Source organism: Molothrus aeneus, chromosome 2 (assembly GCF_037042795.1).
Source record: "Molothrus aeneus isolate 106 chromosome 2, BPBGC_Maene_1.0, whole genome shotgun sequence".
Lineage (NCBI taxonomy): Eukaryota > Metazoa > Chordata > Aves > Passeriformes > Icteridae > Molothrus > Molothrus aeneus.
The window spans coordinates 22153390-22176225 of NC_089647.1; the positions used below are offsets into that span (position 1 = coordinate 22153390).

The 22836-nt window shown below is 44.4% G+C and overlaps 2 protein-coding genes across 2 annotated transcripts in view; one reads left to right on the forward strand and one right to left on the reverse strand.

Moving 5' to 3' along the window:
* BOC (BOC cell adhesion associated, oncogene regulated) overlaps window positions 1-8804 on the forward strand; it is a 54485-nt gene extending 45681 nt beyond the window's left edge. The window contains exons 9-19 of the mRNA XM_066569091.1: window positions 39-198; window positions 782-892; window positions 2103-2309; window positions 3131-3312; window positions 4426-4531; window positions 4716-4838; window positions 5478-5699; window positions 6075-6301; window positions 6883-6962; window positions 7591-7784; window positions 8119-8804. Of these exons, the coding sequence (XP_066425188.1) occupies window positions 39-198; window positions 782-892; window positions 2103-2309; window positions 3131-3312; window positions 4426-4531; window positions 4716-4838; window positions 5478-5699; window positions 6075-6301; window positions 6883-6962; window positions 7591-7784; window positions 8119-8303 (1797 nt within the window). The 3' untranslated portion in view covers window positions 8304-8804. The remainder of the gene's footprint in view (window positions 1-38; window positions 199-781; window positions 893-2102; window positions 2310-3130; window positions 3313-4425; window positions 4532-4715; window positions 4839-5477; window positions 5700-6074; window positions 6302-6882; window positions 6963-7590; window positions 7785-8118) is intronic.
* A 1070-nt stretch (window positions 8805-9874) lies between these two features.
* Window positions 9875-22836, reverse strand: part of CFAP44 (cilia and flagella associated protein 44) — a 43374-nt gene continuing 30412 nt past the window's right edge. The window contains 12 exon segments of the mRNA XM_066569102.1: window positions 9875-10161; window positions 10164-10289; window positions 10801-10935; window positions 11688-11848; window positions 12529-12730; window positions 13303-13419; window positions 14527-14657; window positions 16146-16256; window positions 17269-17461; window positions 18183-18386; window positions 19793-20278; window positions 21399-21576. Of these exon segments, the coding sequence (XP_066425199.1) occupies window positions 10036-10161; window positions 10164-10289; window positions 10801-10935; window positions 11688-11848; window positions 12529-12730; window positions 13303-13419; window positions 14527-14657; window positions 16146-16256; window positions 17269-17461; window positions 18183-18386; window positions 19793-20278; window positions 21399-21576 (2170 nt within the window). The 3' untranslated portion in view covers window positions 9875-10035.

Below are 22836 nucleotides of genomic sequence, written 5' to 3' on the forward strand. Positions count from 1 at the left end.
CCCCAAGCTCTGCAACACCTGCATTGGTCTCTCAGCAGGTCACCAACGCCTCGGACAGCTGGGCTGTGAGGGATGTCCCAGCCTCGCAGCACCACCTGACCCTCACCAGGCTGGACCCTGGGAGCCTCTACGAGGTGGAGATGGCTGCTCACAACTGTGCTGGCGAGGGACAGACAGCCATGGTGACCTTCCGTACCGGTAAAGGACAGACCTTCCCTGGGTTCCCTTTCGCTCTGAGTCAGGGGAGTGGCCCTCTGGAACATCCTGTCCCAGCCCTGAGGCACAAAGCACCAGCCTTTGGACAATGGGAGTGTTTCTGCTCTGGAAACCCATCTGTCCTCAGCTTAGAGCAACTGTCAGAAGGGAAAGTGAAGGGGTAGGATGGGGAAAATTCCAACCCATCCTCTGTGTGAGTTGGAATAAGTCCCTTCTTTCCTTGGGGTCTCAGTTGAACACCTGCAGAACTGTCGAAATGTGTCTTCCATAAATGTCAAGAGATTGTTTAATCCATCCTCTGCCTGGAGACAGAAATCTAGCAACATTTCAAGAAAGCCAATTAAAAGTTGTAGAAAATTAAATTTGAGGGGGATTATTAACAAATCTGCTCCTTTAGCTTTCGTTCCTGCCAACAGGCTGAGTGCTTTGAGCCCCTAGGGCTGTTAGAGTCTAGGAAGTACTTACCTCCACATCCTGTCTGGGAATATTTGCTTTCCTCATCGCAGCAAAAGTTAATTCTGAGTGCATCTCTCTGTTACTGATGCCACCTCTCCCTTCTGCACAGGCCGGCGCCCAAAACCAGAGATTGTTGCCAGCAAAGAGCAGCAGATCCAGAGGGATGACCCAGGCACGAGCACGCAGAGCAGTAACCAGGCCGACAACAGCCGTCTGTCCCGTAAGGCCCTCCCTGAACTGGCACCGGGGAGGGTGAAGGGTGCTGGGTCTCTTGTGGGTGGTGGCAGTGGCCAGGCATGCTGGGGTTGAAGTCTCCGCTGGGTAAATCAAGAGTGCAGTGCTGGATGGGTGGTTTCTAGCTTCTGACAAGGAGAGGTCCTTCTTGGACACTCCTGCTACTGGCCTTGGCAGACAGCGAGTCCTGGAGAGCAGGCAAATCCCACTGCCTGGCCCCACCTTTAATGTGAGGACGTCTCAGCAACTCTCTGCCTTTTTCTGAGTTCCACACAGAGGGTTTAGAAAGCCCTGTCTTGGAATCTGTGAATATGTGAGGCACAGGAGCAACAAACTGCACTGCAGCAGTGGGTGCTGATGGAGTGTGAGGGAGGAACAGGGACCAAGTTCCATCCTGCATGATCTGGCATCCTCCTCTCTCAGCCAAGCCCTGGCTAGGGGCAATTGGTTCCCATTCTACAGGTGCAGAGAGTGCTCCATTTGGGTATCTTGCTGCACTGAAGAAACATCAGATCCTTACTGGTCAATCTAATTTGTTGTTTCCCACCTTGTCTCTATCGTGACTATTGCCTTTATCATTTCTGTGACATTCTCTCCTTCAGTCCTAATCCTGTGAGGTCCCATCCTTCAATCTCTCCCATACTCATTCATTTGTTGTTTTTATTTTCATATCCATAGCTCCATTCATCTATTTTCCTCCCATCTTTTGATTGTTTTCCTGTCAAATTGCATTTCCACAGTTCAGAACTTTTCCTTATTTCCTTCTCAGCTGTTCCTTCTCAATCTCTTCTGTTTCTATCTCCTACACTTGGTTGTCCCTGCATCAGTCTCCCCTTGCTCACTGCTTCCACATCATCCAGGCTTTTTGCTCTGTCTCCACCCCTACATCCACCCCTCACACTGCTTTCCCTCCCATGATGGGTGATCACACCTCAAACTTTGTGTCATCCCACTTGAGCCGGGAGTGGAAAAGGAGCAAGATGTAAGCAGGAGTAAAAGGTGCTTGTGGGCACAAACTGAAAGGCCTGAGGGTTTGGGGGTGCCAGCTCTAATGAAGAGCATTCAGGAGTTACAGAGCATGTGGCTGGGTGCAGTGTAGGTAATCCTTCACCTGCATACCACTGAGCCATAGGATCCTCCAGACAGGGTGAGAAGAATATGTTTCACGTCCTGATGTCCTCCTGGGTCCCTTGCAGCTCCAGAGGCACCGGACCGTCCAACCATCTCCATGGCCTCAGAGACATCTGTGTACGTGACCTGGATCCCCCGTGGGAATGGCGGGTTCCCCATCCAGTCTTTCCGCGTGGAGTATAAGAAATTGAAAAAGTTGGGAGACTGGGTCCTGGCCACCAGTGACATTCCTCCCTCTCGCCTCTCTGTGGAAATCCCAGGCCTGGAGAAAGGTAGGCAGGTGCTCTCCTCTCTGCTTCCTGGAGGTCTGTAGGAAGGCTGCAGGGTCCCTGTAGGATGCTTAACGATCTGTCACGTCCTGCTCAGCCCTGGCATGTGTGAGCAAAACAAAGCTTCCCTGACTCCTGCCCTAGGTGCGTGGGGAAAAAGCTGCAGACGCTTCTCCAATTTCTCCAGCTGCAGAGACCAGCATAGGTTTGACCTCCCTCAGGGAGGCTTAGGCATGTTTTTCTGTATTACAGGATACAGTTACTAAAGGCATTTGCTTTTGCCTTTTACAAGCAGGACAGAACTTTCCTTAGTCACAGGCAAGACAGATGGGCGCACAAATTCTGTTGCACTTCACTTGAGAAAAGATTTCATCACGGAGCTGAACAGCTTAAAACGGGAACATAACTACCCCAAACTAAAGATCAGTAAAATGAAGGTTGAGTAAAAATTATGTAGGGTTTGTGTTTTGAACTGATGTTTATATACTTAATTCCCATGGAGTAGAGGAAGAAGACATTTCCATACCCGCTTTCAGGCCAGGATATCCTATCAGGCATTTCTTAACCCTCTGCACACCTTCCAAAACTACTATCTGACCTTTGGACCATCCAGACAGGAATTGGGGAAGGTAAATAAAAGCAGGCTCCATCTAGAACATGGCTGAAATGTGGCCATTCAGTGTTTGTACTTCCACAGCAAACTTGCTGTAGGCATTCTGCTTTCTGGAGATGTAGCCTCTCTTCACAGTCAGGGCCATACTGACAGTAGAAATCTTGGAAAACTCCAGTCCCTGCAACCGTTTCATTTCCTATTTTCCCCATAGGCACATCCTATAAATTCCGTGTCCGGGCGCTGAACATCCTGGGAGAGAGCGAGCCCAGCGCAGCGTCTCGGCCGTACGTGGTGTCCGGGTACAGTAACCGCGTCTATGAGCGCCCCGTGGCCGGGCCCTACATCACCTTCACAGACGCCATCAACGAGACCACCATCATGCTCAAGTGGATGGTAAGGCTCCTGGGGGTGGAGAGCGTTGCAGGGGCAAGAACTACGTGTGTGGGTGCTCCTTGCCCAGCTTACACATCCTCCAGGTTACCACGCTGGAGCTTGTCACCAGCACAAATGGATCTGGGATCCAATAGCTGTGTCTGCCAAAGGACTGGCCTTGGGACACATAAAAGGCCGGGAAGTCACAGAGCCTAGGAAACCCTTTCCATCTGCATCCACGTTGTATACAGGAAGATTTCAATGGATAACTGTGGGGTCTTGAACATTTTGTTCAATAAGCACAGTTGAACAATGCATGGGGTGGCTGCTTGCTCCATTAGCACCTCTTCTCTCCTAGTATTCTCCAGCAGATATGTCCTTCGCTCTCATTTGCTGGGTAACAATCCTAAATGTTGATAATCATTTACAGCAGACCACTGCAGAGGATTTTTAGGAGTGGGTAGGATCTTTTGGATAACAAGACCGTATCTGAGTGTTTTCAACAGCTTAGAGCTTATTCAGAGGGATGCACTGCTCTCCTCTCCTAGCTGCTTCTAGCCAGAAATTGTCACAAGGCAGGATGGGCACTGCTGTTCATTTAAACTCAAACAGTAGCTGATAAAGCACTGGGTGAAAGACAGCAAAAGCACAAGGAGCTGGGACAGTACTGCCCTGGGTGTGGGGGAGGAAGAGAGCTGTCTTCAGAAACACAAAACTCCTGCAGTGACCAGTTCATGGCTAGACCCAGTTTGTCTGGAAGCCACGAGCCTACTGAAGTCAAGATGATGGTGTGCTTCCTCATGCCCAGCTGAGTCACTGTTGTTCAGGAATTTTTTTCTCTTGAATCACTGTCTGGGGCTGCTGAGAGGGAGCAGAGCACTGGTTGCCTGGAGTGACAAACCCAGATTCACAGCTTGTGTGTTACCTGAGAGAAGCAAAGCTTGACAGTAGCAAGTAGCACTGAGCTTTTGTAGGGAAGCCCTCATTGTGCAAACCAATGGCAACACAAGGAAAGTCCCTCTGCTAAGTTATCTTCCTTCCGTCCCATCCCATTTATCCCAGCTGCTCCTCACCTAGTACAATACAAGCATGGACATCTCTGCTAATTTCTGCTCTCCCTCCCATTCTCTGCAGTACATCCCAGCCAGCAACAACAACACTCCCATCCATGGATTTTACATCTACTACCGCCCCACTGACAGTGACAATGACAGTGACTACAAGAAGGACGTGGTGGAAGGTAGGAGAAATAGAGAGAGTGGGCCCACCACTGGTCCCTGCTGGAAGACAGCACAGCCAAAAAGAGCCCTGTGCACAAAAGGCAGCAGCTGTCCAGGCTGCTTTACCAGGCACTGCTGCAGAGCTGGGCCAACTGCCTGTTCCCTGAGGAAGTTAAGAGCTCCATGTGCTTTTTTCCTCTTCAGGAGATCGGTATTGGCACTCCATCAGCCACCTGCAGCCAGAGACCTCGTATGACATTAAGATGCAGTGCTTCAATGAGGGAGGTGAAAGTGAGTTCAGCAATGTGATGATCTGTGAAACCAAAGGTAAGTGGATTCCCAGGGCAGCTCTGGGAGCACAGCTGCTGTCTTCCCTGCCTGCAGCTGTCAGAACACAGCAGGGCAGGAACCATCCCTGCATGACAGTACATTACCCAAGCTCCAGTGAAGTGGTGGAGGCAGCACTGGGGAGAAGAGAGACACAGGGTTGTCGATGCTGTTGATCAGTGTGCCCAGTCTGTGCTCACCCCTTGGGCAGAGTCCATTGCTGTCCCTCAGAGCAGCAGTTACCTTTTGTTTGCCTATCACATAGGTGGTGACTGGAAGCAGAAGGGCTCACTTTCCCTTGCTGTGCTGAACTCCATGTTGCACTAGAAGCAGGCCCCATATTGTCTTCAAAGCAGCTGCACTTTCATGACAGGAACAGCATTAAGTCCAAGTGTGTGCTTTGGAGAAGCTATTTTGCATTTGCTTTTGCTCGAGCAGTCCACAAGCAGATCTGGCAGAGTCGTGAGCCAAGCACAGAGGCCTCGTCTGTACTGCCATATGCATCAGCCTAGGATTTCTGTCATCCAGCAGTGCTTCTTTAAAGCCACCATAGAAGTCTGGCTGCTCCACAGCAGCATTAACATCCCTGGACTGCTGTGCTATCTGCCATGTCTGTAACGTTCTCTCTTCCTTCCACAGCTCGGAAGTCTCTTGGACTGCCAGGTCGCCTTCCACCCTCCCCAGTGCCCCCTCAGCAGCGTCCCCCACTCAGTGGTGGGCACAGTGGCCTGGGGACAGGAGCCATGGTGGCCCGTTCCAGCGACTTGCCGTACTTGATTGTAGGCGTTGTGCTGGGATCCATTGTCCTTCTCATTGTGGCTTTCATCCCTTTTTGCCTTTGGAGAGCTTGGTCCAAGCAGAGTAAGGGTTGTTTCTTGGGGGCTGATATGGTTTGTCTGTGGATTAAATCTGACCTGGGGTGTAGTTGCATCAAATACCCAAAATGTGAGGGAGTTCTGGGAAGCAGGGAAGGGATGGACAGAGGGCAAGTCTCAGATGTCCTGTGGAACCCATAAAGACAAAGGCCACTGTTAGTTCCTCGTCCTGCTTGCCTTGTTGCAAAGGAATCTCTGAGACTAGGGGGAAGGGCTCCTTTTCACCATTTAACTCCAAGAGTGCTTTGGATGCCAAAATAGCTGCCTCATAGGACAGCCTAACCCTATACATGCTGAGCTTCAACAAACTTGACTTTACCTCTAATTTTTGCTTCAGACTTTCTTTTCCTTCCCTCTGCAGAGCAAACCATTGACATGGGCTTCCCAGGAGCTGGGCTGCTGGTGTCATCCTGCCAGTACACCATGGTGCCTCTGAGAGGCATCTCTGCTCCTCGTGCCAATGGACATCCCTTTGCCAATGGGCAGCCCTATGCCAGCAGGGCACATCTGAATGGCATCTGCACCTCTGCAGGAGTGGGGTACGCAAGCACCAAGCCCCGAGATTACAGCCCTGATGAAATGCCACAGGTGAGTCCACACCTGGAATCAAGAGCTGATTTGTCATGAGCTGGAGGCCACACTTGCAGTAAGAGGGCTTTTCCAGGTGTGGCTGGCACACTTTGCAGCATGTAGAAGTGGCAAGGCTGGCTTCCCAAAAGAGATTTCCCCTTTGTAGTGAAGTCTGAGACATGGGGGGAACAGGAAGGACTCCAAAACACAGATGGAAGGGGTGGTTTCTTGGGCCAGCTGCCTCTTAAGGCAGGAGGAGGCAGTGAGAAAAGGCAACTCTTACGGGAGTAGTTCCTGTCCCCTGAGCAAAGCTCACAGGGACTGACAGTGCTGAGGACTCTGTCTGTAAAAGGGTAAGAGGCAGTGCCAGAGCTGAGACGATAAATTGCTTATCCCCCACTCATTCAGCAGTAAGTGTCAAGTGAGTTTTTCAGTGCTCAGTTTCACTGCCCTCAGTAGCAAAAGAAACAGTTTCAGCTTTTTCTGCCTTCTGCTGTAAGAGCTTCAGCGGTCTGCCCCAGGGCTCTGACTCACAGATCAGCACTTGCCTCTTAATGCTGCTGTGTGCCAGTGCTCTGCTAATCCTTCTCTCCTTCCAGTCACACGAGGAGACCAATGCCTTGCTGCAGGCAGGAGTGCTGCAGAATAGGAGTGCCCAGCAAGACTACCAGCCCTCCAGGTGAGTCCTGGCCTGTGTAGAGAGAGGGTAGAACAATCTACTGGGGGACCCATAAGACTACATCCTCACAGAGGCCTGCCATCAATACACTCCTATCTGTCCCAGCTCTTGAGAAACAAATCCATGCTCCAGCACTAGGACACCTTGGTCTAAATTCTCTTCACACAACTCTAAGGATTTCAAGAAGGAATAATTTAATTGTAGAGGTGGCCAAGACCTACTCCCCTCTGTCCCCTTTTCCTCCTCCTGTTTCTAAGTGGGAGACTAAAAAGCAGGATGAGAGAAGCAAACATCTGTGATTGATGCTGATAAACAGCTACCCCAGAATCTGCCCTCACACAAAATGAGTGCTTTGTGTCTCACTGTTCATACATCCTTCATTACCGTGCTCCCTGTGAGGCACTATTCCTCTCAGCTCCTGTGGCATTCACCAGCTGTTGGGTCATGGATACCAGGTCTCACATCACCTCATTCCCATACCACTGGTACATCCCAATTTCTGCTCTTCCCTTCATTTAGGAATGTTCTATGTCACAGCATTGATGAACTGGCTGACACATGAGTTAGATCTTTCAAGGAGGAAAGATCTGTAAAAAACAGCACTAAACCTCTTTGCCTGCTTCCCCAGATTGCCCAGCTCCAGAACAGAAGACAACTCTTTCCTCTACAGTCTCCCAGATGACTCCACTCACCAGCTTCTTCAGCCACAAGATGATTGTCCTCACCTTCAAGAGCACTTTGTTGGCCTCCACCATCCAGTGATAGGAAGCAAAGTGGGAGGGCCTAGCCTGGATGCTCGACGGGATACCCTCTTCCACCAAGGTCAGTGGTTTGGGAAACTCCATGCCTCCTTCATCTCATCATTTTAGGCTGCTGTTGAGGGGAAATCTCAATGTAGAGCCTTTCTGATGGCTTGTATTCAAGTGATATGAATCCATCTCCCTAGGACCTAATCCATTGATCCACCCCTGTAGTGCAGATCAAACTTGTTTTGTGTGATCATGGCATGGAATTCCCACACAGACTTTCAGAATGCAGATCTTCCTCTTTGATCAGAGTTCCCCTCCTCATAAAGTGAACTGTTGACTTGAAACCTCCCACTGCATCTCTCTTTCCAGTGTGCATTGTAATAATTTCTTGCTCCTTTCCCCCTCAGGAAGCCCTTGCTGCTTAGGGCTAGTGCCAGTTGAAGAGGTAGAAAGACTAGACTGCTGCCAGTCCAGAGGAGATCTCCATGCCCAAAATCCGGTGATCACATCTTTGGGTCAGGACCTACCAAGACATCTGAACAGCAGCCCTCCACCACTGAGACCCTTAGAGACTCATCCTCCCACCAGCTAGGGACCAAGCTGCCTTTTGCAAAAGACTTATTCTAAAGAGAAAAAGAGAAAGGGTATTTATTTTTGTATAACACCCCTATTTATATATTTATGCACTTGTATATAGATGTATATGTGCCTTTTATAATGCTATGGAGACAGAAGGCATCCTCAGCAAGGTCACAGGAGGACCCAGGAAACAAGGCAGCAGCTCTCAGTCGCACCATCAGAGCATACAATGGAAACAGCTGGACAAGGGACACTGCAGGACATGGGTCCAAACAGAGCTGCCAGCACCATCTTGCAGCGAGGGTTTCACAACAAATAATGCTGCCCAAAAGGTCTTTTCCTTTCCCCCACAGGAAAAGTTTGTTCCAGGAACATGCTCCTGTGAATGGACTGGAGTTATGCACTCTGCCTAATCAACTTAAACAACCTTTCACATACACGCCATCTGCAGCTGCCTATCTGTAAAGACAAATCCACGCTTTAACATCTAAAATAAAGGCTTTAGTCTTTGCTGTGCCTGGCTCTAAGCTGATTCCTCACACAGAATGAGCCTTTTCTTTTTCACTTGCAGACATACAGCTAGCAGGACATCTGGGGAAAGGTGACATTTTCCTGCAGTCGGAGTTTTCCAAATAGACACTGGCGATGCTGAGTCTGGGGTCTTGTTCCCTGTCTCCAGCTGAGTCTCTAGGTATGTGGCTACCCAGCTGGCAACTGTATGTCCTTGCCCTTTGTTAGGCAAGGGATTGGTGCCAGGCAGCCCCTCGCCTGGGGCTCCAGCCATTTCCTACCTGCCAGGACACAACCTGCAGCTGCACAAGAGCTCCCAGCACCAGGTGTATTCCTCAGCAGGGACCCCCTGTAAGGGTAGGCTGCATGAGCACCATTCACACACTTGTGCTGGGGCCAGCAGGAAGCTCTTGTGCCTGGCTGGGATATGGCTGGAAGCCTGCTGAGTGTACACCAGAGAGAGACACAAAGACCTGTGGCAAGAGGTGGGAAATGGGGAGGAATAGCGAGAGCAGCTGGAGGTTTTTTAATTTATTCAATTAAAAATTAGCATCTCAGGAGCCTTGCATGGGAAGAACACAACCCCTCCAGCCTGGAGATGAAGGAAACTTTCACGATCAGGCAGGGTAAGTGCTGTAAATGATCACATACTGCCACCACACCAAATGAGAGAGGCAAAAAAGAGCAATACACACAGAGCTTGGCCCTCTGACAGATCAGGCAGCTGCAAACCAGTGGAATTACAGGCTGACTTTCCCTTGTTACACCCTCCTCCTGCCAGTAAATGCCATGTCTTTCCCTGAGGAGAAAGGCCCCTTTGCTTTCTCCTGGCCAGTAGTGTGTCCCTGGACTCTAACTAGCTCAGTTAGCAGAGCAGGGCCACTGCTGCTCAACAGTAACAAATGCTTGCTTGAGGCAGACTTCTTTTACCATTTTTGAGAATAAATATTTGCCCCAAGGAAACTTCAAATCAGCTTCCCACAGCCACTTGTTTGAAGATAGACACAGACATAATCCGCACACATGGACACACACAGCGCACCTTGTCCAGTGCAACCCTCTGCAATGAACTGATAACAGTATTTAGTAGTTTTATTTGCTATTTTTTATTCCAAATATATTGTTACAGTCATATTTTGATAGAAAAAACACATACAACTCTTTACAACTAAACCCCTGGATAGCCAAAACAATTAATTTTGCACTTCCAGGCATGACTGCTGCCACAGTTAATTTTAAGGGTGACTTGGATTGTTAGTTACTATTTCTGAACAGGGAGTTTGAATCTCAGAGTCTTGTGCTAAAGCTTGTAGAAAGAGGCACCCACCTTTTCTGCTAAGTAAAGCAAGTTCTTTTACATCTCATCTACTCTGCCCTGGCTGATTTCCTCTCTCAGAAGGGCCACCTCACAAGTCATGTGCATGAGCCGTGACTCCAGCCGGGCTGTCTCTTTGATGTCAGCACTTCGGGTGCCCTCAAATTCTCCGCCCTGTAGATAAAAAAAAAATGGAGAGGAAAAAAATGGCTCCTAGAAAACATGGAGAAAGAACAGTGGAAATTTATTTCAAATAAGGAAAGTGAAGCTTGCCAAGAACCAGGACATATCCATAACTTTTCCCCACCTTAGTCAGAACTATGTGAAAGACTGAAGGTTCACTAACTTACACTTACTCCCTGGTACAGAGCAATAAATCCACTTCTCATTGTAATACTGTTACATGATTGTAATATGACTGTTTCCATGTAACAAAGGAATATTCTTTTAATTCCTTCAAGGCATATTTTAATTAGAAATTAGTTTGTTTCAGTCTTAGCAGCAAAGTAAGAAATTGCAGAGAAGGTAAGGTATGGAGCAGCCATTCAGCCTGCCCCACTCCTAGCCCAAACTGCTGACTGCAGAGCAGGATGTGAGACCAGGGAGCTGGGGAGGGCCAGATGATCACTTCCCCATTTCTGAACAGTCCCAAACCTGCAAGCACTGCAGTGGCTACAAGGCTCACCTGACCAGTTGTCAGTGATTCCAGCTCAGTTTCAAGCTGATGCTTTTCATGGCAAAACCTGTTCAGCTGGTGCAGCTTGCTGGTGTTTTCCCTTGTCAGCTTCGTTAGCTGATGCTGCAGGACTACAATTCTTTCCTAGAAAGATGTAAAAAGTTGATCTGGGATGAGAGAGGACAAAAAGTGTGGAGCGGGGAAGGCACAATGTAAATGTCACAGGTAAACAACAGACTGATCCTGCCACACCACCTGGCAGGATCTGATGCACAGTACCTTTAGTGCAGTGTCATCTTTTTGTTTTTAATATATCTAAATACAAATGCCTAAGTAAAGCAGTTAGGCAAAAGTGTGAGAAAAAGAAAGCTATTAGGTACACAGTATTTCTGTACCCTCCTGTGCCCTTCTGTAAATGCAGCAAAAGTGTGTTGCCTGCTTGCACCACAGCAGCTACCACAAAAAGAAGACATGAACTTTTCAGACTGCACAGATTGGCACCCCAGGCATGAGCCAGAGCCTGCCCTGTACTCAAAGTCTCTCACCAAAGGCACTAAGAGAAGGCAGGAGGTGCTGAATGCCACCTGGGAACCAGAGAAAAGCACTCTGCAAGAGCTTCATGTAGGGAATGAAGTAGGACAATGTGTTTGAGGAAAGCAAAATAGAGAGATCGACTACCTCCATGAAAAATAGGATGTGCACCAGCAACTGGAGCAGAGGTAGCAATGATGATGGGAAATTGGAGTTGAACACTATGGTCTATTAAGGACAAGTGAAAAAAATCAAATATGAGCAAGTTAACAAAAGATTTTAGTGTAACTTTTCAGTCCCCAGGAAAACAAAGCCTTAACAGATCATCACAACACATGTGTCTTCCTCCTCTTCCTGCTGCTTACCTCCCATTCTTTGAGCTCCACGAAATGCTCATACTCTTTCTCCATTATTCTCACTTTCATCTGCTCCATAGGTATATTAACAGAGTGTACTTGAACTGCTTCAAAATCAACCAGCTGACCAAACTTCTCCATCATCAGATTATTGCACCTCTCCTCCAGTCCTAACAGAGGGACATTGCACAAATGGCAGCACTGTCATTCATTGGTTTATAAGAATTTCTGCCTTATCTCAGCTTTTTGTCTGAGCCCTTTGGTATTTGCTCTGTAATAAATAATTCACACAAAACCACATAGAGCTCACAGCTGAGTCATGCCATTTGTCCTTGCCCATGATGATGCCTGTGTGGTCACTAAGCTGGTCCTAGTAAACCACTCTCACACCACAGGCTTTATAGGGCCTTTGCAGGTCTGGTGGTGCTAGACACAACTTTGGGTTTGCCTCTTGGGAAACTGTTTTGAATAGGCCTTGTTTCCTTCTTCAGATGTTCCAAAGGGGAGGGAATTACCAGAAAAAGCTTATGTATCTTTGGAGAAACTACTTTTATCCTAGGAGTTCTGGTTTACAAGCAGAAATAGCAAACATGTGTCCAGACTTCCAGTGTCTCATCCTAGTCAGCTCTACTTATACTAAGCTCCCAAATTCGCACAGCCTGATGACTCTGCAATGCTGGAGAACCACTACTCCATCAAAACAGTCTACTTGATCTGTTCTATTTTCTGCAATTGCCCTCTGTGACATCCGTGCAAGTATAGAGCCAGATGTGGTGAGTTACCCACAGCCAGTGAGAGGGACAGAAGGAACATTAGCAATGCTGTATTGTTCAGAGTCTTTGTTACTCACCTTGAATCTCCATCTCCATCTCCTTTTTGTCCTGGAGAAGCTGCTTATGTTGCTCCTTGGCCTTCTTATGGATCTCTCTTTGCATTATCTTTTCATTACGTAGGTCCACAATTCTCTTTTGCAGGTACTGCAAGGACTGATTGGTAAATACTAAAGCCTGGGAAAAGTCACGGGGCATCTCCCCATCAACCAAGCACTGCACCTGCAAAAGCAGCCAGAAATAAGCAAGGCTGCCTTTTTTTATTAAGGGCGATGGAGATGTCTCTTTATATAAAATGTGTGAGCAAGAGAGTTAGTGAGTGAGGTGGGCATGGGCACAACTCTTTTTTTAGGCCAGGGAATTGTGTGAATGAATGCATTGTACCCAATCTGGCATTATTGAACTAGGCAGAATTCCCATAAATTTCAATACTTTTTGGGGATTTTTTGATTTGTTTTTTCTGGGGAGGTGTTTCATTTTTTTTTCCCCCAGGAGAATATCAGTAGGTATGGACCTGAAAGAGAATACCATGCCAAACCTATACAGCACTTGAAGACTATGCACATTTCAGCTATAGGCCAGCCTGCCTGTCCTTACCTCATTTCTGTCAGTACAGGAGAAGGGGAAAAAAGGGGAATTCTAGAGGAAATAGCAGCATGAAGTTCAGTTAATGGCACTTCCTTCCCAGGAGACCATAGTGAATCAGGAACTAAGAGCCCCAAAGAACAGTAACACCGTTGTTTAGTTGTACACAGGCTACTCTGCACGTGCAGATGCACAGCATCTTGAATTACCTGATGGAGTCTCAAAGGCACAACTACATCCAGCTCATTCAGTTTGTGCAGCTTTTCCCACTGAAAGGCCTCCAGTTCCCTGTTTGTTCTGTCCAGACTGGTTTCTATTTCTTTTGCCTGCAGAAAGACAAATTGTGGACAAACAAAATCCTGTGATACTTAGAATACACAAGGCAACAAGGTTCTGTTAGAGTTCCTGATCCAAAGGGGAAAAAAGTATATAAAAATGTGCTTTTTTTAAACTACATATAATAGGCAAGTTTCATAGGCAAACCCAAGAATTATCTACATATATTCAAGCAAAATTCTAACCTGAATACCTCTGCACACGTGTACACTTGCGAATGTCTCCTTAGAGCTGCCCTGTATGCATCAAGAGACAGCTGCTTTGTTTAGCATCTAAAACACTTGTACAGAGCCTGCAAGATAATTTTTATTGTGTTATGCCTGGAAATGCTTATTGATTCTGCATGAGAAAGAAACAATTCAGACTCAAATGTCATGCCCCAGGGTGAATATGTGGCAGCTGGCACTTAGGAAAGCCTTTAAAAACTAAAAAAAATTGGTATGTTAAGCATGCGTGATGGAACATTTTTGAGACAAAAAAACCGCAAGACTTGCACAATGCTATTTCGGTAGCACCCTCTCTCTTCCAGATAACTCTTCAAAATAAGATATTTTTTAATCAGTAGAAATCAAATTTCTTAATGAATGCAGGAGTTCAAAAAGGCAAAATGGAAAATTTGTACCAAAAGTTTATTCAGTTATTACCTGTGACAAAGAGCAACGGAAAATAACTAAAAGCAAAAGAAATAGATGGAAGAATAGAATTTTTATGCATTTATGTTAACCTGGATTTGTGTTAGGGTAAGTATTCTTCAATCTCTGTTCCTGTACACACACACAGAGGATGGCCAGACCACACTGTGTGTTTCATCTGAACCAGAGAATCCAGTTCCTGCTGCTGCATGAGGTTAGACAGCTGGGAAGGAACTGACCTAAAGCCTGGATCCAGACCCAGGAAAGCTAAGGTTGGACCAACTTGATTTACCCTTTTCAGGTGACCCATATCGAGCTGCCTCCTGCCTCTGTGCTACCACAGATATCTCTTCCCAAATGGAGGCCTCTCGGAGGGTTAGGGTTCTGTTTTTAAATCCTAGACCAGCACTAATCACTAGCACTACATTGAACATGCTGATGCTTTCTGAGAAAACACTAAAATACCTTTATGGCCAAGGCATTATATTCCTTTTTGAGGTCAGCAGCAGCTTTCTTCTCCTCTTCTAAAGCTTTCTCAATGCCTATGCGCTGCTGCCGGAGCTGGATGGTGTTCAGGAAGAGATCCTCACTGCAGCCTGAGAGGGAGAGGGTCAAAGAAGAGTTTACTTTCACTGTGACTACTCTGGAATTACTGAGTAGAGCTGGTACCTTCTCCTGCAGTGCACATTCCCAGCATTCCCCATAATAACACCATGGGTGTTCCCTAAAGCTTCCTTAAACATAAACCCATGGGCCACGTGCCTCCGTGAACAGGTGAATGTCTTGGATGGATCTTTTTCTTCTTCACATTCAGTCAAGGCAGCTTGTTTCCAGAAGTCAGATTAAATGCATCAAAGACAGCATTAAAGGCAAGTGCTCAAAAATTAGCTTTTGTAAGCAATGCAGTTCCAGTAGTTAATATGTGTTGCAGTAAAATCTTCAATTATGTGCGCACATAGTTGTTTCTCCATAGCACCCTTCACTATAAATTATGAACTTGCTGTAGGGATCATTTATAGCTCTACTTGTAAACAAAGCTGTATTTCATGGAACCCATGTCATGGTAAGGAAGATCTCTGAATTTCTATCTAATACTGTGATTTCAGTAATGCTTAGCAAATGCATAATTATGCCCAAATCAGCAGGCATAATAATAAAAAAGAGAGCCCAATAAAGGCAAAAAAAAATTCCACATAAAGGAACAAATATGAAGGCACTAATGCAACAGGTAATTACCCAATTAAATTAGCAATTTGGACATTTTAAAAAGAAATAAAAATCTTTATTTCTTCCCAACATTCCATTGAAAAATGAGATGAACAAGGAGTTAATAAAAAATTCAATTTGTGGAAATTATTTTAAAATTCAATTTTAAAAGAAAAAGGGAAGGCAAATTGTTGGTAAGTTAGAACATGAAAATGAAGCAGTGCTGTTGCATAGTCATTGACACATCACTCAAAGATTTAAAAAAAAAAAAACAACATCTAAATTAGCTAAGCTTGTACAAAAGAAAAGGAGAGAGAAAGATTGCCTGCCTTTTTTGAATGCACAAATGAAGAGGATTCTGCAAAGTAAAGCTACTAACTTTTCAGAGCAGCCTAGCAACAGGCAATTGCTGCATAAATCCACGAGGTGGTAACAAAGAGCTTCAATTAACAGCATGAGGATCCCCTCAGAATTTCCCTGAACAGAGAGGGATCCAGCCAGGCCACGCAGCTGGTTTCCAAAGAGCACCTACAGCCTTGCCACTGCTCCAATCCAAAGAGGAAACTTTTCTCTCCAGATAACAGCCATGAAATGGTGAATGCTTCTTTACCCAAAAGAATTAATTCTTAGTGGTTAGCTAAGTTTTATTTTTCCAAACTTTTTTAATTAGGGTAGTCTACACTACCAGCAGTTTTATTGTCTTGACCAAAGTTTCCCAGGGAAAAATGCTGCACACAGAATGGGTACACACATTCCACCCCTTCATGACTTTACCATGCAGTGAATAATTTAAAAAATCTGTGTTTTCTTTTCAAACACATGATGTGGCCCCTAAAGCTAAACAACAAGTTAAGACAAGGAAATAACAGCCTAGGTACCTTCTGGGCAAATTGAGTCATCAAAGACTATGCTTTCAGATCCACCATTTTCTTCATCAGTCTTTAAGTCAGGCTTTTCATCATCCTCCTCTTCATTCTCATTTTGTTCACCTGAAAGAAACAGGCACTGGCTTGCAAAATGCTCCAGACTCACCAGCTATGCATTATGCCAATGTGCTGGTGAACACAAGCCCAGCAACCCATGAAAGATCAACTCTGGTAATATGTGAGTCCAGACCCCTTGTGCCTATTGCTTTGATCTGATGTGATGTTTTCACAGGAAAAAGAAAAAAAGGAAAAGGGAAAGAGCAAGAGAGAGAGAGAGATCACCTAGTAGTAGTACAGGCACAGATGCAGCTCATGTTTTTGGGACTTATCTTCAACATATATTCTCTCTTTATATGTGTTAGGAACTTAAACAGCATGGGTTTACCATTCTACCAGAGAGATTAATCAACCAGGCAGAATTTGGAAGCACAAATCTGTCATAAAACATCACTATTGTCTGCACTTTTTGCTAATCATGTCCCACTTGAAATCAAAAGCCATGTCAGAGAGAGCACAAGTATTTTAGCTCAGTAGGACTGCCTAGCTTTAACAGCTTAAAACTGAGTCACTAAGATGAATGAAATCCTTTTGTAATATGTTTAGTCCTGTGACTAATAGATGATTGCAGATTAGGTTTATGATCTCTCATTAGTCAATGGACAGATTAAAGCAGAATGTCAGACAGATTGTCACACACAAATGTGACAGACTAATCACTTAGCCATAGCTCCCATCGATAAAGCATGGGAAGCACCTATTTAAAGCTGTGCCTCTTCCTCTTACCAATTGTCAGTCCTTGGTATTGACTTACAGGATGTAAATTGCAGGAGCTGTTATCAGACCAACTGCAGTCATGTTAGAAACTGAATTGCATCATTGTTATCATTCAAGATGACAGCCACAGGAGACATTGTCACTCTATAAACAAATCTGGGTAGGTTTTTGAACTACGGGTTTTTGAACTGACTGGAGTGTTGTGTGTACTCAAGGCTCCACCTAGACCGAGAGACATGTACTTGACCACACGGAAAGATGTATAACAAATCCATAAAGCAAAAAGAACAAAATCTCCAACCTGCTTTTCTTTCTTCTTCTTTTATCACATACTCAACTTCCTTCTTTAAAATATCTGTCAGAACATCAGCAAATTCATTGTTTTCTCCAAGGGATGCTTCAAAGCTGGCATAAAGAGCTTTCTCACGTTCCTCAAGCATTACAATCTCACACTTTCTATCCTCCATTTGTGCAAGGTAGCTCTTCAATTTTGACTAAACAAACAAAAATCTATTTCAGTTAAAAAGTACAGCTCATGTGTACGAATATAGGATGCATCTGTGAAGATCTGGAAATGCAAAACTTGTCTTTCTCTCTTGATTAAAGCCATCAAGCATCGCCTAGGAATATGTTCTTAAAGGATGTGATTAGTCACTTATGACATATCATGAAGGATCTATTAAAATACAGATGTTAAGATTATTAAAAAATTAAGTATTGGAAGTTAGAATGTCACTTTAGGACACAAAACAGAAAGACACGGAAACTGGACTTTCCAAGGTAAAAAAAAGACTTTTAATTTTTGACTCCAACATTTATAGATTTCTAAAAGTGATAGTGGATTGGAAGGTGACAGTGACACTGTCACTCTCCAATGAGACTGGATAAACTAACAGTCCCTCAAATTTCTTTTCCTCCATAAAAGAATGCAAAAAAATAAGTTATTTACATAAAGTGTGCGAGTAACTTTGTTACAAGAATGTAAACATCAGAAGGCTTAGAAAAACTTAAAAAACAGGGTGACATCAGAAGTGACCATCCTATTAGGCTGATCATCAAGAGTTTCTTGTTTTTCAAAATTTAGCACTAGTCACTGGATTGGTGCTAAAACAAAGCCAAGGGATGCCACCATTTACTTTATGGTTTACTTTTGTTTCAAGCCATGCACTAATGGTACCGTTAAATTTAAATTAATGTTACACGTGGTCTACTTACATGTATGTCCTCCTGTTTATTGATGATGGCACAAATTTGCTCCTCAAGAAGGTCCTCATGTATCTCAAGTTTCTTCAGGATAAGCAGCTCTTCACAGCATGTGATGCAGCGCAGATCAGCACTTTTCATCTGCACATCCATCTTCAGTTTCTTGTGCCGCAAAAGGCGAAGTTCAGCATCGAAGTTGATCACTAGTGTGTTGATCTGGAGGAAAGTAGCGTGAAATCAGGAATAGGAAAAGTATTTCCAGTGCAGTTAAACATGCAAAGCTAGAGAAGGGAGCAGAAGGGAAAAATTCTCTCTGCCAAATCAACAACTCAGAAATGCTATTTCCTATAGAGTAGTGATGCACTTTGAAAGACAAAGTTAGTCCCAAGTCCTTGTCTTTGTTCTCAGCATAATAGTAAAAGAATCACCAGGGCTTCACGGGAATCTTTCACTGCATCCCCTCCATCCCTGAAGTTCAGAGAATGTTTTGGAGTAGTCTGTAGTTTACAGTAGTTTATATAACAATCCCAGATGCATCAATAAATAACTCTTCTGTCTTGACAGACTTCTTTTGAAACAGCTGCCAGCTCTTCACTTAGACATTTACAGCAAAATAAGTACTAGCATCTGCTAACATTAACTTACAGGTGTGTGATGTTCACAGCAGAATTTGGGTATTCCATCACAACCTTCATACACATAAACACAAGGGTGTCTGTGTTGAGGCAGACCAAAGAATCAACTCCCAGTAGCAGATATTAGAGGAGAGATGCTAAGAAATGGAGCAAACAAGTGAACAGTGGGATACCTCTGCTATACAGCTCTCTTAAACTCTGACTTAGGTGCATCCTGAGCTTGAAGCAGTATACTTGTGTTCAACAGCTTTGAATGGATTTTTTTCCACACTATCAAATTATAGCTTCCCCCAGGTTCTAGCACTGAGTTCCAAAGCTTAGCTAATTGTTGGATAGGAAAACTATTTTCACTTGCATGCTTCAAGCTTTCTATGTGACCATTTCATTTCATATCTCTCCTTTTAAGACACAATTCCTACTCTCCTTTTCTATGCTATTCAGAATTTTCTCACATCTCTAAAACCATTTCAGTTGCCTTTTTTGCAGGCCAAAGATACATTATCCACTTAGATGTACGTTTTAAAGAATCTTTTCCATGACTAAGCATTTTGGTTACTCTCTTTTGTACCTTTTCTAATCCTAAAAAGTAATTTTTAGACCAAAAAGTTGAGACTACAGTTATTGAAGAGCTGAGAACATGAATCTACAAACTTGTAGTGATGCTGCTTTTTAACTCTGTAATTTTTCAAGTTATGTCTAACATTTTACTTGTCTTTTTTTTTTCCCTTTTTTTTTTTGGCCACTAAGATCACAGCTTCATGGCACAATCAGTAAGAAATCTAAGATATCTTTCAAGTGATAACAGTCAGAACACAGGTTATAGTTATGGATTTATACTGATTTCCACTGTAAATTTGCAATAGTTAGCGTTTTCCAGGACTGCAGAAAGGCAAGACTAAATGCAATCCTGAGACTGAAGGGGTTTTGGTTTCATTTATGAACCAGTGGGATTTTTTAATCTGACAAAAATAACTTTCAATTGCCTACCTTTTTAATCAAGGTCTCCTGCAAGTACAGATTTTTTATCTTCTCTCTCTTTAAAATTTCCAGTTCCATTTCTGTTGGCTCTACTTTCTCCATCTCAAAAGTCTCCTGCTTCCCTGTGACCACAGCTGATGCATCTCCAGCCTGTACCATGGCATAACCCTCTTCCAAGGGGGGAGTTTGAAGAAACACGTGCCTAAATGCGCGAGACGAGGGACACCCTTCCAGCGGTTCCTCGAGCTTTGCCTTGGCCTCTTGCTCCTCTTCGAACTTTAGGAGGACGTCACTGCTGCACTCAACTATTCTTTCAGGAACCTCATCTGGGTGTAACTGAGGGATCGGGGGAATAGGGAGATGTTCTGATACATCTAAGTTTGCCTGTATGGATTTGACTTCCTTCACTAAACTCTTGATTTCATCAATAGTAGAAACCTTGAGATCCCTCAAAGACACAATCTCTTTGTTCATATTCACTTTTGTCTTATGGATCTGCAAAGGAAAAACTATTTTAGTAGGATTCTCCACCACAGGAAGCAGTCTTACCCAACTCAAGAAGGCTAACATTAGGATTATTAAACATTCTGTGATAAGGGGACACTGTATTAGTTGACTCTTTTTACGTAGAGTAATAATTGAATGTGATCTATTATCATTAATATACTTGGCAGAAACTTCTCTGATCTTTATAGAAGAAAATAACACACCATCCACCTGAAGCAACTGGAATTCCTCATCTGTATAAACCCAGAATTTATGACAAGAACTATTCCCTTTGTTTGTTCTAATGAGTTGGGTTAATCACTGGCTATCTGATAGCATCAGCACTACAGCATGAGACTAAAATGATCAAACAAATCCCCTGAGACTGTGGCATTGCTTCTGTAATGCTTAGGCCTTGCTGTCAAAGTTATCCAGTATCACTCTTTTGCACTCCAGCCAAATACAATGAAAAACCATTTCTATGAGAAGGATGGGGGGGAAATCACAGGGAAAGCAACAAAGATACTGCACAACATTTGAACTTAGTGTGTCTTCAAGGTTGAAAGATGTGTGGTGACTGTAGGAGTTCTACAATAGCAAGGTGGGCCCAAAAAACCTGGTTTCTCAGGAAGATTCCAGTTCCAGGAGCAGCGATTGCCAAAGTGCAAATACAGAGAGGCCACACTAGAACACTTGTCCTCGCTCACATCCCTGTTTTTGTAAAGGTATTTCAAAATACCTTTGGGTATGGGCAGGGGTTATTTAGCTCAGTGTTTTTACTAGATTATAAGACTTGTAATTAAAAGAGACAGATGTTCCAGCTGAAATACTAGTAAAGGTAAATTCACTTTCTCATTTATAAAGAGTCACCCTAGAATGATTCAGGTTCGGGTTTGCTGAAACACAAGACAGTTCACAAGAGAAGGGCTGATTTGTAACTAAAGCAGTTCACAAGAGAAGGGCTGATTTGTAACTGAAGCTGATTTGTAACTAAAGCACAAAACAGCCGTCTGTCCTTCAAGGCCTATTCCCAAACTCACTTTCAATTCCTTTAAAAAAATTTCTTCAGTGATTAATACACTATCCTCACTTCCTCTCAAAAAATGGGGCTATATACAGTTTTACATACCAAGTCTTCCAGGATTGCAAGCTGCACCATCTTCTTTTCAGTGTTTATACGCTCATCTTCAGTAAGTGTGTAGTTAGTGGCACTCTTCAGCCTGTAACATCCTATATTCTCCCGTGCTTCTTTGATCTCCTCAGCATCTTTGGAATTCTCATGGTTATGTCGAGGTTTGCTCTTGTATCTGGTAGGTACAAAATAAAGCTGAACTTCAAGACAGAAAACATACAAATGAACAGTCACTTCATACCCTCTTACTTGTGCAGCAAAGTTTGGGAGGTGAAAGAGTGATAACATCTCTTTCAGAAAAGAATGGCTACTTTGGAAATAATATCCTGGCACATTTAAATGAAAATCCCAGATATTTTTTTCCCCCCTAAGAACTCTTAAACAGCTCTGCCATGGGAAAGTTTAAACCTTCACACTCAGACTGAGTTCTGGGTTAAGTGAGCACATGCTGCTATCAATTTCAGGGAGCCGCACATCAATAATCTACCAGTCTGTAGCACAGAATACTTGATCCTACTCTACATTATTAAACACTCAATAACCTTAAAAGCTTTGTATTCTGACTCTACATTGGTCCTATTCCCTGCCATTCATCTCCTAAGGAAGAACTTTTGTACTTCCATGAGCATAGAATGGTTTGGGTTATAAAGGACCCTAAAGATCATCTCGTTCCAGTGCCCCTGACATGGACAGGGGCACCTTCCACTAGACCAGGTCACTCAAAGCCCCATCTAACCCAGCCTTGAAAAAGTGGTCATTCCTTTGAATAAGGCTTAGGTTAGATATTTGGAAAAGGTTCTTCACTCAGAGGGTGGTTGGACACTGGAACAGCCCCCCCAGGGAAGTGGTCACAGCACCAAGCCTGACAGACTTCAAGGAGTGTTTGGACAATGCTCTCAGGCACAGGGTGTGACTTTTGAGGCTGCCACATGCAAGGACAGGACTTGGCCTTTGATGGTCCTTATGGGTCCCTTCCAACTCAGGAAGGAACTATGATTCTGTGAAAGATGTCCTGTCCCCTTTTCTTGCTGCTCAAGATAAAGACCAGCATGGAGCATGACGACATATCACAAACACTCACATGATGGCTGAGATGCTAAGACTGCTGACCTAACCCAGCTGTTACATCGTCTGCTCCATGAGGGGCTGGCAGGATTCACTTTGAGTTGACTGTAATGACCTAGGTGTCTCTCAGTCAAGAGCAATTTAGACACATTTTACTCCCTATCTGAAAATACAGCTACCGAGCTGGATTCAAATTTGATAATATTTTACAGGAACCATAGAAACTAAATATATTCTAATGCTCTCTTGAGACTTGGAAATACATGAAAATTCATCTGTTTTAATTACAACCCTTAGGAATATAAAAACCTAAGCAGGGAGATTATAGTGCCATATGACACCTAAACGGCATTACTAGACCTCAAACAAG